The sequence below is a fragment of the Tachypleus tridentatus genome, chromosome 6, assembly GCF_004210375.1.
Source record: "Tachypleus tridentatus isolate NWPU-2018 chromosome 6, ASM421037v1, whole genome shotgun sequence".
NCBI lineage: Eukaryota > Metazoa > Arthropoda > Merostomata > Xiphosura > Limulidae > Tachypleus > Tachypleus tridentatus.
In genome coordinates, this window is record NC_134830.1 from 110,191,832 (window position 1) to 110,211,230 (window position 19,399).

Consider the following 19,399-nt stretch of genomic DNA (forward strand, 5'->3'; position numbering starts at 1 on the left):
AACACCTTGAATGTTTTGTGTAGTTTTTGCTGCACTACTGCCTTTTTTAAACTCATGAAATATTATACATTTTATGTGCTCCTCAGACACATTGATCCTTATTATGATTTGTTTGATTAATGATCTGAGAAAGTGGAGTTAAGTTAGTTTCTTTTATTTGTCTGAACATATTTATACACGTCCTACTACATATTTTAGTTATTAAACCCTTCTAGAAAGACAGAAATGATGATGCGCTTCCTCTATTAAATGCCCCCCAGTGGCTCAGCGATATGTCTGCGGACTTACAACGCTAAAACCGGGTTTCGATATAGCGAAGAAAAAATCCACACAGATTATAAGCGACTAAAATTGTATTTAATTTTTTACATAAAAATTATATCATTTTGTACCGAGTTTTGCTACTATTTCGTTCCGAGGGTGTGTGTTTTCTTATAGCAAAGCTACATCGGCCTATCTGCTGAGCCCACCGAGGGAAATCGAACCCCTGAATTTAGCGTTGTAAGTCCGTAGACTTACCGCTGTACTAACGGAAGGCGTTCCAAAAGAGAGAAGATAAAGGAGTAACTGAAAGTATAGAATCTACTTAATTTTTATGAAGAAAATAATAAAGAGATACATAATGGCATAAGAATCTTTTCTTCAGAGGAAACGTTTGTGTTAAGAAAATTTCTGATTTCGAACTCTTTGTCCTGATTGATAACAAACAATAGTTAACTTTGGTCTAGCAACTGAAGGAACCTCACCAAACTACTCTGCTCTTAAATCGAATGTCTTGGCATAACCTGGTAGTTAAGCACTCAACACACAATCTGAGGGTCGCAGGTTCGAATCTCCGTCACAGAACATGTTCGCCCTTTGAGACTTGGGGGATCTTAAGTGAGGGTGAATCTTACTATTTGTTTATGAAAGAGTAGCCTAACAGTTGGCAGTGAGTGGTGTTGATTAGCTGCCTCCTCTGCAGTCTATCACTGCAATATTAGGGACGGCTAGCACAGGTAAGTCTCTGTAGCTTCACGCGAAATTTGAAGCAAACCAAACTGAGAATATATCACTGAACAGCTGGATGGGTATTAACACTTTTATTAGTAAGGAGAGAACAACGTTTCGACCTTCCTAGGTCATATTCAGGTTCAGAAAGAAAGAGTGTGCAAGTGACCGTTGATAGACACATGTCTTAGAGACTGTAAACTGGTACGGGATTGTAGGGGGCGTTGCAGATGGATGTTAAGCAATTAATTAGTATAGGTATAAAAATGTTCCTTTATATTAGTTTAATTTTGATTTTAGTTGCTGTATCAGTAAGGCGACTTGATTTTGAGTTTATTTATATTTGTTTCCCTACCTAGTATCTGGGTGTTTTCTATGGTTATACTGTGTATATTTGATTTGCAGTGCTCAAAAACGTGTAAATGTTTTTGTGTTCTTTGAATCCTGTTTCCGTTTTTATGCTTGTTTCTCCAATATAGATGTCGTGGCAGCTGTTGCATTGTATTTTATAAATTATAACTTGGTATTGTGTTTGTGAGTGTAGTTTTTACGTAGTATGGACTTTAATTTTGTACCTGGTTTTGAATAGGTTTGGTGTTTACTGGAATGTTGTGTCTTGCTATAAGTTTTTTTTTTTTCAAATGTTGGTTATTTTTTCACTGACGTCGGGAACATATGGTGTGCAGCAGTATAATGTTTTACAGTTTGTATCTTGGGATTTATTGTAGATAGTTTGTTGTTGGTCTAGGTGTGTACGTATAATTTTTTCTACGGTTTTTTGAGGAAATTTGTTGATGTTGATGAAGTGTTGTTTTATTTTGTTGATTTCATCGTTAATTTTATCGACTGTGTTTATTTAGTTTCTTAATATCTTAAGTTTTTGTTTTGTTTCATATGCTGAGTCCCAGGGATTATATAATTCAGTGTGGGTGATTTTTCTATAGATTTCTGTTTTGAATTGTGTATCAGTTCTAGTGATTTTCAGGTTAAGAAATGCTATTTGGTTAGTTTTGTTTGTTTTTTCCTGTTCGCAGGTGAACTTAATGTTGGGATGTATCTAGTTAACGTGATTGAAAAACTAAGTGTGTGTTCTGTAGACGTGAATCCTGCAATTGTATCATCAACATACCTGTACCAGTATAGTGGTGGGTGTAAGGCTGAATTGATCGTTTATGATTCAATCTCTGTCATAAAAATGTTGGCCAGAACTGGTGACATGGGATTTCCCCAAACATAAGCCATTTATTTGTAGATAGTTTTGGTTGTTGAACATAAAGTTAGTTTTGGTTGTAGTGAATTCTGAAAGGGTTCATAATTGGTTGCTGGAGATCTGTATCAATGGGTTGGGGTCTTGAATATAAAGTTCTAAGGCTATCTTGCAGGCTCCAGTTGTTGGGACTTATGTGAAGAGGGAGATTAGATCAAAACCAGCCATAAAGGATTTATGATTTAATTGATTAAGAATATATTTAAAGTTGAAAGAGTCTTTGAGAAAAAAGCCGGCTGATGTTACATATTTAGAAAATGCCCAGGCTATGTGTTTACCGAGGTTATAGTTAAATGACCTCGTAGGTCGACATTATGAGTTATAGTGAACAATCAGGTTTGTGAGTTTTAGAGGTGCCGTAAAGTTGTGGTGTGCGTAAGTAGGTAAGAATAAATGGTTTCTAATATTGTGTTGTTTTTTCATTTGTAGTAGTATTTTGTTTAATTGGTTTTCATGTGTTTTTGTTGGATTTGTGTTCAGTAGTTTAAATTTGTTTTTTTTATTTCGCGCAAAGTTACACCAGAGCTGTCTGCGGTAACCGTCCCTAATTTAGCAGTGTAAGGCTAAAGGGAAGGCAGTTAGTCATCACCACCCACCGCCAACTCTTGGGCTACTTTTTTACCAACGAATAGTAGGATTAACAGTCACATTATAACGCCCCCACGGCTGAAAGGGCGAACATGTTTGGTGCGACAGGGATTCGAACCCGCAACCCTCGGATTACTAGTCGAACGCCTTAACCCACCTGGCCATACCGGGCATTAAATGTGTTTGTATCTGACAAGATGCTCATTTTTTTAATGTATTCATTTGTGTTAATTTTAACTTTAGCATTGCCTTTATCTGCTTTTAGAATTTTGATGTTGTTGTCTTGTTTTAAGTGGTTTATAGAATTAATATTTTTTTGTTTTTTAGTTTTCTTTTCTGAGAAATTACGTTGACAGTTTTGTGTGAAAATTTGTTGAAAAGGTTCTTTGAGATAATGTTTTGAGGTGTTTCAGGGAAATAGATGTTTTCAGTTCTATCTGGAAAGATAGGTTGTTAGTTGTCGGTGGAATTGCTGTCGAAGTTATCTTCTTTCTGGTGGTTGTTTTCAGTTGTTTTGTTGGTGTTTTCAATTTTTCTAGTGTGGATCGCCAGTCTTCTAGCTAGGTCTTCCAGGCAGGCTTTCTTTTCGATGGATGGAATATTTCTAGGTGTTACTGTGAAGTTGAGTCCTTTGTTGAGTAGATGTATTTCTTCATTGCTTAATTTTCGGTCGGATCTGTTAATTATGAGGTTTGTTGGTGGTTCGTCGTGTTGGCGCAACACCAATCAGGTGAATAGTAAGAACGACAAGGAAAAGAAGGTCCGCCACAACAAGAAACTGGATAAAGTAAGGTGTTAACACGACGAACCACCTACAAACCTCGTAGTTAACAGATCCGACCGAAAATAAAGCAATAAAGAAATCCATCTACTCAGCCACAATAAGATCGCATGTTCATTCATATTGATGTCTCCTCCGACGATAATTGAACCATCACCGAAACGGTGACATTCTGTATTATTTCACTAAATATATTCTTAATCTTTACCTCTTCATACAGAAACTTGTCGATCCATGGCGGATCAGGAAACCTAACTTATCCATAAAGAGTCCAGACACTCAGTGACGTTGCTATCAAAACAGTTGTGCTGTGACATGCTGACCTGCAGGCCAGAAAAAAAATCTCTTTCACTTTATGCTACACTCACGAAGTATGCTTCTTGTTATATCGCTGCTATTAATCGCTGCATTTGCTGTCTTAAAGTTTATTTTCAGTACCAGAATTATAGTAACTGTTCCTACCAGCCATGAAATTACTGGTTATGGCTGGCCTTCAAAAATCTTATTGAGACTGTTTTATGTACAAACTAGTTTTCTAAACAGTGTCCATAAATTTCAAATTGCAGACCTGAATAAAACAGGATTGACCAACACTGGTTTCTTAGTTTGTCTTTTTTTTTTTTAAATATGAAAAGCTCTAACAGTCTGTATTTCTATCTTACTCCACGGACTGCTACCATTAGGTAATTTATTATACAAATTATATACGTAAACAACAACTAAGATAGGAACAACTTCCTAAAATTCCGTCAGTAGATATTCAAATTTATAGGTAAAATTGAGGTTACCATCTTTCTTTGCGTATTATCACAACAGAACAAGGAAACCATGTACGTCTTAATGATACATAGATTTTTAGAATTCCATTGAAATATATTTCAATGTATATCAGTTGTTTATTCTTTTAAAATAATTTCTTGGTGTAGCGTTTATATCAAATATAATATATATATATATTGAAATCTAGAGATCAAATTACAGAACTATAGTCATATAGAACATTATGAAAGAGCGCGGAATTGCATTTAAAGTTACTTTTTTCCAACAAAACTACCTTGGCACTTGAAATACTAGTATATAAAAGATTTTTTAATGTAAATTGCCAAGTAGAAACTTAAAAAAGATACTGTTTGATTCCACTCTCTCTTGACTTGCTGCCATCTGGTAAAGACTAAGCTTATATCACAGAGACAAGACTAGAGTAAGAAAATTAAAGAAAGAAATGTTTTAAAGGTAAAGATATCAAGAAGACAGTGTTATTACAGAAAATTTTACAGTAAAACTTATTATAGAAGAAACAACGAGTCTTCTGGAAAACAGAGCGTACAATTACATAAAATTGTTCAATTTTGTGTCAGCGACAGAATATTTTATTATTATTATTTTATGAGTAAATTACTCACTGATTATTGGAACAGCTTGCTTTGCGTTTTAAAGATAGCCAATGGGATTCTACGACAAAATTAAAACCTTTCGTGATTGATAAATATCACTGATTTGGTTCAAAAATCAATTTCTACATTTCTACAACAATATTTTGTATTTTCATTCTAGGTTTATCTATTTTATGTTACGATAAAAATTAAATTTCAATACCTGGGGTACGAATAGCAGAAAAAAGCCTTCGTATAAAGTTTTGTCCTTTTCCCGTAACAAATTAATTGAATTATTACTGCTCTTATGTCTAAAATAACTGGTTTATTTGCATTACGTATATGGCATGTTGTAAATGTTTTCAGATAATTAGGTACGTCGTAACATGTTTTAAGGAGCTGTGATATTTGAGTGTAGAGAAATGTATTTGTCAAGTACTCTGTCCGCTTATTTCGTTATTTAAATTGGTCATATATCTACGTATATCCTTTAATATTTTTGCATTTATGTAAAGACACTAAACCGGTCACAACAAGTTTTACTTCGTTTGGATTATATACGTATTTATTAAAACCAGTTAACTGCCGTGGAGTGATGAAGCCCATAACATTAACCACAAGCTTCACTAAATTATCATTCTGGGTTTAATATTATTAAAAGAGAAATAGCAATAAAGGAACACGTTATCAGTTATTAAATGCTTTAGAATAAATAACAGCCATTCTTACATCTACTCCATCTTTTAACGGCTTGGTATGGTAGGATGTCAGAACGCTTAACTCACAATGTGAGAGTCATGGGCTCAAATCCCTGTCCTACCAAACATATTCGCTCTTTTAGCCGTCAGGGTGTTATAATGTAACGGTCAATCCCACTATTCATAAGTAAAAGAGTACCCCAAAAGTTTTTCACTCTCAAATTAGGAAAGGCTGTCGCTGATACCTCTCGTGTAGTTTTGTGCGAAGTTCTAACCAAAACCACACCATCATTTAACACAGATATAAACTTCAGAACGAATGGATTGTCTTTTCGAATAACTCACAAAACAGGACTAAACTCAAATCATAATGATCAAATCAGTTTTTTTGGGAAATGCTGTTACAGGTTGAATTGCAACATAAGGAAAATTATTTCAGATTAGAACAATGAAATTGCAAATTTAGTCTCTAAATCATTTTGTGGATATTTTGCCAACATCACAACTATAGTGCAACTACTGAATATGTGCTTTTTGAACATTAACAACTTGTAACCATTATGATTTGCCTCACCAATATCATTCATACTTATTCCTGTTCTTCCTGGATAGAAGATGAAAAGATGCTTTAAACGACAGAAGGAATGTCTAAATTTTTTATAAGCTTTTCTTCCGTGTACTGGAAGTTTATTTGTTGTTAATTTTGCTTATTATAATACAAGTTATATATATATGTACAAATATGACTGTATATAGAAATAGGCAGTGGCGCAGGAAGAGGAGGACCCGAAGGGGCCTGTCTCTATTATACTTCTTTTTGTGATAATTAAATTTATAGTTGATATTTATCTTTTAGTAACACGAAACCCCACGTGTTATTTCAATAAATCATGTTTAACATGTCTAAAAACATTTCGTTTAATTCTTAAAATTTATTTTGTATAATTTACAATAGATATACAAACGGCCTAAGATGGTCAGTTGTTAATGAAATTTATTTAGATCTATGGAAATCTCACGGTTTACTCTAAAGTGTGATAAAAGTATTTTATAATTAGCGAACTTCTCTGTGACAGATAATTCTAATTCTATCAATTATTAATAACAAAAATGTTTTAAAATTACTCCCATATCTTAGTTCTTAAAACGTTTTAAATTCTTACCGGGATATTAGAGTTGTACGTTTGTAGGTTAACTACCAATCCACAAGGAAAGCAACTTGATATAAGAACATTAAAGAAAATAAACATAGTTGGAAATGATTAAATGCTCTACCTTGATTATGCTAACATATTATAAGTCTATGCAAGTATAAATATTAAACACAACTTAGCTACTAGTTTCACAGTAAACGTCTGTAAACATACATGGCAACTGAACTAACTAACGTCAAAAAGATCCTAAATTTGGTAATCCTCCCAAGTCTGAGTGCTCAAACGTTACAATCTTGATTTTCATACCCGCAATGGACAGATCAATATAGCTTTATTCTTAACAACAAATTGATATTCAAATTCAAGAAAATATTATCACATTTAAATATCGTGATGCACAAGAGTAACTTGAAATATTAGGTTGTCCGGAAATAAATGTCGTTTGTGAACTGCAAAAAGAAGTTTGGAAAAGTATAAACCAGTGTTGTAAAACATGAGTAATCAAAGTAAACACTATTTACTTCAACACACTTGTGCTAACGTGTAACGATGTTGTTTATGCCCCTGTTGTAGAAATCAGAGTTTTTGTAGTCAGTGAACTTCCTGAAAGTTTCTTCTGCAGCTGTCTGGTTTCAAAATCGTTTATTGTTCAAAAAGTTGTCAAAGTGTTTGAAAAATGAAAATCTGTGGGGGAAGGTCTGAGGAATAAGGTGGATGAAGTAGAACCTCGATTTCCAATTCGTTCAATTTTTGGAGCGTCAACCTTGGCAGGTCTTATAACGCTGATTTTGTTGATCTTCAGTCAGCTCATGCGGAACCCACTTATCCAACTTTTTGTCTTTCCAATTGCGTTCAGGTGGTTAGCAATGCTTGATTTTCTTATGCCTATTTTTTGTACAAGCTCATGTACTGTTGTGTGAGGGCCTGTCTCAAGTGCTTCCCTTAATGTATTTTCTTCTAAGAATGGTTTCCTTCCGCGACTTTCATGGTCCTCAAGACTTTCATTTTTATGCTGAAACCTTTGGAATGCACCGCGTAGTTTTGGTAGCTTTTCGTCCAAATGTGAAGTTATAGAGGAAAATCAGACGAAAGTTCTACTTATCCATGTTGCCTTAGGGGTTGCGAAATTTACTCTGAATAGAGTTGAAACAGCAGACATTTAAGACATCTTGTAAGGAACAACAATAACGATAAGTTAGTCAATATTCAGCTACTAAATGTGATCATGAGAATTCCGACATTTATTTTTGTACAACTTAATAGATGTGGAACAGCTACCCGCTGATACAGCGGTAAGTCTACGAAGTTACAACTCTAAAATCAAGGGTTCGATTCTCCTCGGTGGACTCAGCATATAGCACGATGTAGGTTTGCTAAAGAAAAATATAAACACATATGTGGAACAAGCTACTGTTTCTGCTAAACGATGGTTAATTTTTATCAGAAGATTTTACTTGTTTTTCTCTTTCCTAGAATCATGCTGCAGTTTTGAATAATAAGTAAATATTGAACTTACCATGCCACTCTTAATTAATTAAAATATTCACATTTCTGAATGATACATTATATTACTTTTACAAAAATACCTGCTGATTTTAGGTTTTCAATTGCCAAACCTGATGCTACGTATATGTTATTTTATACCATCTCCATAGCTCAGAAGTACGCATCAGAGCTTATATCGCTACGAATTGAGTTTTGATACACGTGGTGGGCAAACACAGATAGCCCATTGGATAGTTTTAAGTTTAACGATAATCAAACACAAATTTATTAATTAGTTCAACATAACTTTATATGTTTAAAAAATTAAAGTTTAAAATTGTGGAGTCATTAAAAGATATATTATAAATAAGAGAATTAATATTATGGATGGCCAGGTCAATTAGCTGATATCAATCTGATTAAAAATTTAGAAGGTAAGTTAAATCGATTAACAAAAGATTGCAAGCCAAACACAAAAGATAAACTTTCTGAAGTACTTAAAGAAAGATTGCAGTCAATCACTCAGGAATACCTGCACTAACTCATTGAAAGCATGCCATGTTGATGTGAAGTAGTACTGAACTCAAAGGTAATCCCGACTAAATATTAACTTGTAAAACTAGTTTGTATTATTTTGAGTCACTATTTAACGTTCTGTTATTGCAGAGAAATATGTTTGATTATTTTGTAGGCTAAATGGAATAAAAAGATCTAATAAACTTCAGCAAATGCATAACACTTTTTATGAGAATATCTCACTAAAATCACGAAAAGTTCAATTATTTACGAAAGTTAGTGCTAAATTTAGTATTAGAGAACGTATTTGAACAGATATTTTCGTGTTCGTTCTAAAACACATGCTTTTACATATTTTTTTGATATGTAATGAAAGATATAACAAATTAACAACATTTTCAAGCAGGGCACTTTTTGTCCAGCCCCTGTAATTATATTGGAAAATAATTCACAATCAATATAAACCATATAATTTATTTATTCACAGTAAGCAATATATATCTTATTACGTTTTGTTCTTTTTATTAAATTATAGTTGTTATAAACGCACGTTAAACATACACTTTCATCAGTAAGATATACCATGAGTTTGTTTGTATATCATTGATTAAATAACTCAAGTTAATTCTTTTTTTCTTTTTTTCAGTTGTCCTTTTTCTTTCGTCATTTGTAAATATCTTTATATGATTCGATCAATATTGCCAGGTGGTATGATAAAATAAATAAGGATTTTATTCCTATCTGTGCGCAGTGCCATTCTTCATTTCTTGTTAAACCGAATTTTCGGACAGAAACATCTGTAAAAAAATAGTAGTTAGTGATGTGGCTGTCTAGTGGCTTTTATTGCTGACAGTTATGATGTTATCACAGTCAGAAACAATAATGAGATCTGTAGTTGAATGTGTCATGAACAACATTATAAATCTGGTAAAAGGGACTACATGAACATATCTTAACTTTAATATGCAAGTCACGTGGCAAAAATCTGAAGCCTAAAGAGGATAGAATAAAGAAAATGAAATTAGTTTCAGGATTATTTAATGTCAAACAAGGTAGGCATGTTTCTATAAAAAATCTTATGTATAGTTTATCAAATAAATACTATGTATTTGTTGGAAGAAGAAAGAACAAATTATTTTTTTATGATATATGGACCTAAAGTGTTTTTTATCATTCTTTATAAAATTACTTGTCTGACAAAAGCTTATTAAAAAACAAATACTGGCTGATTAATAACGAGATACGTATGTACAAAGTAATAAAATTAAAGGATAATGCTATAAATAAGTGTAAAATATAGCGCTATAAATTTTAGAAGGACGTAATTCCTTCCATTTTTATCTTAGTTTACGGACTGAGTTAGTCTACTGTGCAAAACGTGTTTATCTTACTTTACTGACTGAGTTAGTCTACTGTGCAAAACCTTTTTATCTTAGTTTACTGACTGAGTTAGGCTACTGTGCAAAACGTGTTAGGATGAAATGTGAAAGTAACGAAAATACTTAAATATACTTGAATGTTTAGGTCATTTGCTCTCTGTTGTTGATTTTTCAATTTCAGTTATTCTTTTTGGCTCATAAGTCAGTTTGTCTGCATTATTATTTTTGAGACAAAGATATTAATTGAGAGGTACTAATAGTGTTTCGAATACACCTGAAACTATATGAAAAATGGTAAAGACGTGGTTTTATGAAGTGGAAAATAAATGAGAGACTTAATTCAAAATGAAATTTTGGAGTATTATATCAAATCTTAATGATTTTTCCATTTTGATTAGTTAAACGAACTTTAAGAAAACCTGACTTTTCCTTATAGCAACTTGATGTGTTTACTAGGCGTCTAATCAGTTCAGTGTTTACCGTAATATAAAATTAAATTATTTGCGACATTCCAAAAACTTATAATAAAATAAAAATTGTTTGTCTTTGTTTATCAATTTTCACTGGTAGATTTATTTAAAACAATGAGTTCATTCTGCTTGCAAAACCCAAGTTTGAAAGCAAAAGATAGAATGTAAAGTGAATGTGTTTCTTTGTTAAAACAGTTTTTTAAGTTTTCATTATATTTCATTTACTAGAAGACAGACATCGTTTGATTTAAACATTGGGCTTCGAAATTATAAATATAGATTTTCCAATTATTCTTAGTCTCTTAACCCCGTCACAACAAAATTGTTTTTAAACATTGATTCGTCATACAAGAAACAATAAAGCACCTGTTTCCGTTGTTGATATAATAAAAAAACTTAGTATAACTGTGTAAAACAGTTTATACTACGGATTAAATTTTTCTTTTGCAATTTTCACGCAAAAAAAGGACTAACTGCGTGTAGCTATCTTTAATTCTGAGGAGTTAACAGAGTAGAGCGGAGGCAACTAGTCATGAGTACCCACCACAACTCTTGGGGTACTTTAGACTAGCCACTAGCACATTAATTTGATCACCGATCTTTTTTATTTCATTAAAGTACAGAGTGGGTTTTTATGAAAACGAAACGTTGACCATAAACTCCCACAGTCACAGTCCGGGTACACTGATCGTTAAGCCACACTTGACATAAGAAATATGCAGTATATTTTAACGATATTTATAATATATTAACATTTGCCACAAAAGTCAGCACAGCATATTTTGGCAATGAACCTGGAATGGCAAACATGAAGGCGTCATTCCGGAAGTCGATGATTTAAGATTTTAGGGTAATTTGATCAATTTCGATGAATGAAAACACGGCATAACTAAAACGAAAAGATTAACTAACATATGTCAAATTCAAGTGAGCTCCAACAATCATCATATTATAACTTTTAGTGAATATTTTATAGAGGTCACTTTAAAAAGAAACACCTATAATATCCACAAACTGTAACTTACAGTGCAGAGAAGAAGTAATTTTCTCTGCAAACTTGATCCAGATCAAACTGATGCCAAATTAAATGTCTGAGTAAATGAAATTATAAATGTTCATAGTAGTTAAAAGTATACAGTAAAATATAGAAGGTCGTTAAGAAAACTAAGAAGTATTATTAAGATATCAAGCTACAGAAAAAATATACACTTATATACGCTTTGGTGACAAATAAAACGAAGTTAAATACTACGCATTAAGAGATGCAAAAAAGAAAAATTACCATCAACTACCAGAAACCTGATTAGTACCATAAATGAGCATTTATAGACACATAGACACCCGTTCATCTCTTCACTAATGTTTCTACAAACTAATGTTCCATGAAAAATATCCTTTCTCCGATATAGGCATATCTATTTCCAATAACAATGTGAATGAATCACAATTTAACCTCTTTTCTTTGCCTTTTGATTTTCCTTTAGTACGAAAATGTTATTGACAGAGTTTTAAATAGCTTTAATAATTATCATGTAAAATCCAATCTTTCAAGAAACGACTAGTTAGTTATCGATAAATATAGTGGTTAGTTATTTATAAATATAGTGGTTAGTTAGTTATAAATATAGTAGTTATTTATTGATAAATATAGTAGTTAGTTACCGATAAATATAGTAGTTAGTAATCGATAAATATAGTGGTTAGTTATCGATAAATATAGTGGTTAGTTATCGATAAATATAGTGGTTAGTTATTTATAAATATAGTAGTTATTTATTGATAAGTATAGTAGTTAGTTACCGATAAATATAGTAGTTAGTTATTGATATATATAGTAGTTAGTTATTGATAAATATAGTGGTTAGTTATTGATAAATATAGTAGTTAGTTACTGATAATTATAGTAGTTAGTTATCGATAAATATAATGGTTAGTTATCGACCAGTTCAAAATGAAGGATCACATAAATGTAAAAGTGAGGGACAAGTGTAAATATTTTGTATTAATGAATACGTTCACCTACATACCAAACATGATAGAACAATTCAAGTAAACATTTAGTTACTATCCGCTTAATAAATATTCCACAAAAGAACTGGGAGCGATGCTAAGTACATTTGAAGAACTTTAAAAATAAAACCACTATACGTATGCGACTTCTAGACAATCTTAGATCATTTCAACTTCCCTGAGATGTATGGATTGCCCAAAGATCATACATAAATCTGACGCACCCTAAAGAACCATAAGCAGTTTAGTGGTTACTACAAACGCGTCGCCAGAGGGTACTACACGTGTGATTTCCTCAGGCAACAAAGTGGAGCAAAGGCGTAAAGACAATGATGTCATTAGAGAGGGTGCGTTGCTAGGCTTCCAATGCAAAAAGACAGGACAACGGAACGTCAGAGACGATTACGTTATAATTACACGAAGTCGAACCAGAGGACGCGTTGCAAGACAGTTATGAAGGCGGATATGATGTCATAGTTTCAAGAAGTGTTAAACATAGCTAGATTTTATACAATTGGTTTAAAACACTAATTCATTACTTTTATATTTAATTATATTTCCTGACCATTTATATGTAAATTGTCATGAAAAAGGATGCTCAATGCTAGTTTATTAGTTCTATATTAATTACATTTATTGCAGTAGTTAAGGCTGATGCAGATAGGTGAAGACTTCTATATATGACGTAGATAATCAATAGGAAACTTAAATGTACTTTTTTTTTCACTGGTTTTAAAGAAGAATCTTCCTTAATGGAAACAAAATCTGAGTTCCTGACACTAACTTAATTCCTTAACGTAATTCACAATTAAAGTTTGAAACAGTTTCATACATCAAATGATAAACTAGTAACTGGAACTTTGTAAAGTTTCATATAAAGAAGAAATAGTTAATCTAGTTCTTTTGGTGACTATTTGTGGAGAAATGTTTGGAGAGAACGTTATATTATAAGCACATTTAATATCTAAATGCAGAGAGATAGCATGTTTCTATAACCTAGAGTGCTTAAAGGAGTGTTATGGGCTGAGCAACGTTTTATCAGTTTTATCAAAGTATCTATCACACTAACTACTTTTCTTTTACTAAATAACTCCCCAAAACATGCTTTTAAACACTCAATTAAATGACTATTATCACAGACATAATTATCTAAAAATGATTTATTTGACAACTTTAAATTATTAAATGTTTATGTTTGATTGTGTTGTTTATTATCAAAGAATCCTGTTTCAGCTTGGCGATATCGCCCATTTACAGCGGAAGTTAGTAAAGAGAAGAAACTTGGAGTTTTTCAAACATTTAGTGTTAAAAAACTAAAAATTGACAGTTATATGGAGAAAGGCCGTCCATCATTATTGTTTTGTATATGGCTGTTTCAGTTTTATAACGAAAAGCCTTTGTTATTTTGTAAACTGTTAGTTATGGTGCTCGACTCAAATCCTGTCATCGGATTTTCAGCTATTGGGGTGTTACAGTAAGTCAGTCAATTTTACTTGTCGTTGGCAAAAGGGAAGCCCAAGAGTAGACCACAGGTGATGCTGATTAGCTTTCTCCTCTTTAGTCTGCGAATTCTAAATCAGGGATAGTTGGTGAAGATAGCCCTCAGGTAGCTTTGCACGAATGTTTGTTTGTGTGTTTTTTGAATTTCGCACAAAGCTACTCGGGGGCTATCTGTGCTAGCCGTCCCAAATTTAGTAGTGTAAGACTAGAGGGAAGGCAGCTAGTCATCACCACCCACCGCCAACTCTTGGGCTACTCTTTAACCAACGAATAGTGGGATTGACCGTAACATCATAACGCCCTCACGGCTGAAAGAGCAAGCATGTTTGGTGCGACGGGGATTCGAACCCGTGACCCTCAGATTACGAATCCTACGCCTTAATACACTTGGTCATGCCAGGCCTGCACGAATGCTAACAAATAAAGAAAGAAACAAACAAAACAATTTCATATAGCAGTACGCCATTATAGTTCTATACTAAAACAATACTTTAACATCCTGTGTTCATAAGTTATATAACAATATGACTCTATTTTATTATGTATGTCTGCTACATTTACATGTAAAGTGATTATAATATTTCGTATGCATCCGCCACAGTTATGTAATAAAACGACACTTTAAAATTTTGTGAATATTCTCTAGACTTATAAAATTACAACTTTAATATTTTATATACATCCGTTACATTTATATAATAAAATGTATCTTTAATATATGGTATAAATTCGTTACAATCATTCAAGTATAAGGGGGAAAATATCGCTAAATAAAATAGGGCTAGCTATTGAGCTTGAGAAAAAAAAAGAAGAGATAAGACAGGAATTGTAATGGACATACCACTTGATCGGCTACTGGTCGCAAAACAGACTAAGCGTGTCGACTCTACATTGAGAATAAAATTTCTACTTTACTAATTTTTTCAACTTTATTGAAAAAACGAATGACAATAACGAATGACATATTGATTCCATCTCTGTCTCAATACGACACGTTCTGCTTTACTACAGAACGCCAATGATCACACACAACATGCATGCTGACGCTGAAACGAGACTAAGAAATCATTTTGAAGAAACTTGTCACTTCTTAAAAATGGCTTCGGCTTATTGGGCGGTAATAAGCAAAAACCATCATTTTCAGAACTGAAAATTGGCCTCGGCTTATTCGGCGATTCGGCTTATTAACCGGAAAATACGGTAATTCATATGGTACATATGACATGTTGCTTAAAGTAGTATAACTATCTAAAACAACACTTTGTAGAGTATTCATTGTATTAACAACTGAATGTAATATTTGCACATAATATAGACTTTCCGGGGATTAAGATGTAAATAAATTTCTTTTCAAGTCTTGTTTGAAAAATTTAACCAGAGTTTGGCGTAAAGGAAGGTTTCTTTTTACCAACACGTAATGTTGCTAAGTATGTTTATTTTTCTCATTTATATTTATGATTCAATTAAATCATAGTAAAATGCGAGTTTGTTTGGGTCTTTGCAAAGTCCCCACCATTTATAAAGCAATGAGAACCACGAAGAACGTTTAGGCAGAACAGGATTACAAATCATTCCTCACCCCTAATTTTCTAGCAGCATTCTCATCCTCATGAAAGAGAACCCACTAGCCCTAAAAGTCATTGCAATGCGATGAAGTTTTGTTGTATATGAGTAAAAAATAAAAAAGGAGGATTTGAGGATAAAGGACTCTTACGAGTCACAAATTACACAACCTTCACCCTCCGACGCAGACTACTCGAAATTAAAAGTTGTTTTCCTTGAGAATGATGGCCAAATAATTATATTAATCTCTTTTTACCGTGTAGTTGTCAAGGTTTTCGGTACGTGTTTAACGAACTTTTGGATTGCTTGAATTATGCTTTTGGGAAACAATGCTCGTTTAAAGTGAAGGGTTTGTGGGAACTTTGTTAAGATGTGTAATCAATAATATTAATCTAACATGCATTAAAGAATTTGTTACAATGAAAAATGCAGTATTGAACAATAGCGCATAATAACAAGTACCAGAATGAAGAGAATAGGTCTTGGAGAAAGTAGTTCAAGGGCAGTACATTATTTCTGTAAACTCTCAGTAACATTAACACGTAAATTATGTTTGTAAATTACATTGTTTTGTATGGTCATCTATTAAAATAATAATTTCTTACAACAATTTTTTTTCTTGTTAAGTATGAAACCAGAAGCAAGGAATATGATATGCAAAACTTTTATTAAACTTAAAAAACATATCAATGGTGACTTATAAACACATGCTACACTCGCGCGCACACAAACATGTCTACACATCCATACATCATATATAGATATCTCATCTTGTGTCCTTTTCAGAACGGAAGCTTAAAAAGATTCATATTCATAATATTTTTGACAAGTTTTGTGAGTTCATGCAAGTTAAATTGAGCTTACGTCGTTCAGAGTATATAGCACCATATCAAAGGCTCTTTTAAATGTAAATTAAGTTACAGTAGTTTCAGAAGTCATGGAAGAAATTCGTTGAGAAAGCTATTCATCTGCTTCGTCATCGCACAAACTTACGTTTCAGTCTTCTGGAAAAAAAGTATATATATGTAAATATTAGTAAAAACAAATTTTCATTTAGGGATAATATTTTGGTATTTATTACTTAACTAAATTACCAATATAGAAAATATATATATTTATACCGTAGTTTGATATGTTTAATAACAGACAAGATTACAAACATTGAAATATTTTGGCAAGTTAAATACATAATTTTCTCAATTATCTGTTAAATTGGGTTACCGTATTGGTTTAAAACTGTTATTTTGAAGAGTGATATTTCCACAGGGAAGAAAACACTAGTTGGTAATTTTAATAACTTTTAATAGTAATGCATATGTTTAAGACGTACTATTTATTACTGGTATTCTTTCCTTATCAGTACAGGACGCTGCGAATATCTTTATAATCTTCTATTTACAAGAGACGATGAAGCCTTCACTGCGTAGCACATGTTATTTGTGACCTCGTTATACGCAACCATGAAAAAGTGTTAGCACTGTGCTTGGGATACAGACACGGAGTAATAGCTAACTGATTAATGCATACCACGAAAGTTCCGTAGTTGTTTGTTAACATATATATGTGTATTTGCTTTATATAAAATTCTGATAGCTTGAGTACAGAACTATAACGTTCAACAATAACTAAACACTGGTCATTAGGTGCTTCATTTACTGTGTTTGTGTTTTTTTCCTTCTTTTTCTCCTTTCAGTCCAAATTCAAAACGTATAAAAAATAAAAACAGCGTTTCATTTATTGGCGGATTATTCTAATATAAACAAAACGTCCGTGTAACAACCTCACCAGAAACTTGAGACGACAGTTTGAACAAATCTATAGGAAAGAAAATAAAATTCCATTAATCAGTAATTAACTTGGAAATCTATTATAAATATTTTAAATAAAAATTTATTTATAGGAACTTTATACTTTTTTTGCAATAAATAATATTTCAGGATCTAAAGTAACCATATCCATCATTTATATTATACCTATCATATATATTATATCATATCATATATATTATATCTATCATATATATTATATCATATCATATATATTATATGTATCATATATATTATATCATATCATATATATTATATGTATCATATATATTATATGTATCATATATATTATATCATATATATTATATCTATCATATATATTATATCATATCATATATATTATATCTATCATATATATTATATCATATCATATCTATCATATACATTATATCTATCATATATATTATATCTATCATATATATTATATCATATCATATATATTATATCATATCATATCTATCATATACATTATATCTATCATATATATTATATCATATCATATATATCATATACATTATATCTATCATATATATTATATCATATCATATATATCTAATACATTATATCTATCATATCTATCAAGATTTTAACCAAAGTTTCTTTTGTTTTTTTCAGTTTAATTTCTGATAATCTTACCTTATAATTAAATAGTGAACCAGGAACTACTAGAATATCACCAACTGTCGATAAACAAGCTATCTGCGTGAAATAAGTACCCTGAAATGTCGGCAGCATCAGATGAACTACATGGATGAAATTCGCGGTTATCGACATTGCATTGTTCGTAGTTTTCGGGTCCATGCAGAATTACTGGGTCATAATAAAATATTCCACTTGATTGCTCATTTTCAGAATCCAAAATACTCTTGAGCGACTTAAATTCGAGCTCTTGGGTTTTGTAAATGGACAACACATCAGAGTCTGTACTAGAAGTGGGACTACTACCTGCGGAATGGGCCAAGTTTTTGTGATCCTGATCGCGGGAGAACAGTTTCGTTCTATCTGTGTCGTAAGACTGGTGCTGGTAATTGGGCATTAGCTCTTTATTCGTATCGTCATTCTGAGTCAAAAGTTTCTGTAACTCTCTGATGTATTCCACCGCAGACCGCAACGTTTCAACTTTACTCATCTTCTTATTCTTTGTATTATTAGGCACGTGCTGTCGAAGAGTTGCAAACCCTAAGTTTACCAGTCTCACTCGGTTTCTCTCTCTCTGGTTTCGTCTGGCTACAGCAGCTGGTCTACAAGGAGACAATGCATAAGTTAGTGCTGTAAGAGTAACTTTCTGTTTATTATGCAGAGTCTCTGATGACATCTCAAATTCCTTAGTTACGTTGTTAGAAGTTCGTTTTGAAAATGAGCTTCGTGACTGCTTTGGAAACCTGTCCATGCTATAATTAAAAATTAATGGCGAAACGTTTGGAGCGTGTGCAGCAATTAGTTCAATAGCCTCTTCCTTAAGGATTGCTGATGCGTTCTCTACAGCAACAAGTGACGCGTGTTCCACTCTGGTCTGTATTACCTCACGTGCCTCGCACAATTTTCTTTTCTACACACGTACGACAGGCTCGTGCCGCGTGCTCGTGAATGCAGTTGTAGTGGAGTGTGCCGTGTCCTCACGAGGGTCCTTCCTCTTAAAAACCCAACCTTCATGAATAACAGGCTCCGCCCCCTAGACTGTTTCTATTGTGTTACTCCCAGCTTCGCAGTCGCCTTCGCGAGCCCGACACGTGGCTGAAGACTTCTGTAACAAACAACTTTTAAATGCCTAGGAAGTATAAAGAAGTCGCAAAGCTGCA

At 32.6% G+C, this 19,399-nt stretch overlaps 1 protein-coding gene across 1 annotated transcript; it reads right to left on the minus strand.

Moving 5' to 3' along the window:
* Positions 1-17,426: 17,426 nt before the first annotated feature.
* On the minus strand, positions 17,427-19,190 carry LOC143254633 (uncharacterized). The gene is made up of 2 exons (XM_076509779.1): positions 18,237-19,190; positions 17,427-17,589 (listed from the first exon to the last, which is right to left on the minus strand). Exon 1 carries the CDS (start codon positions 18,988-18,990, stop codon positions 18,274-18,276), a length of 717 nt encoding a protein of 238 aa, XP_076365894.1. The 5' UTR covers positions 18,991-19,190; the 3' UTR covers positions 17,427-17,589; positions 18,237-18,273.
* Between the last annotated feature and the right edge of the window lie 209 nt (positions 19,191-19,399).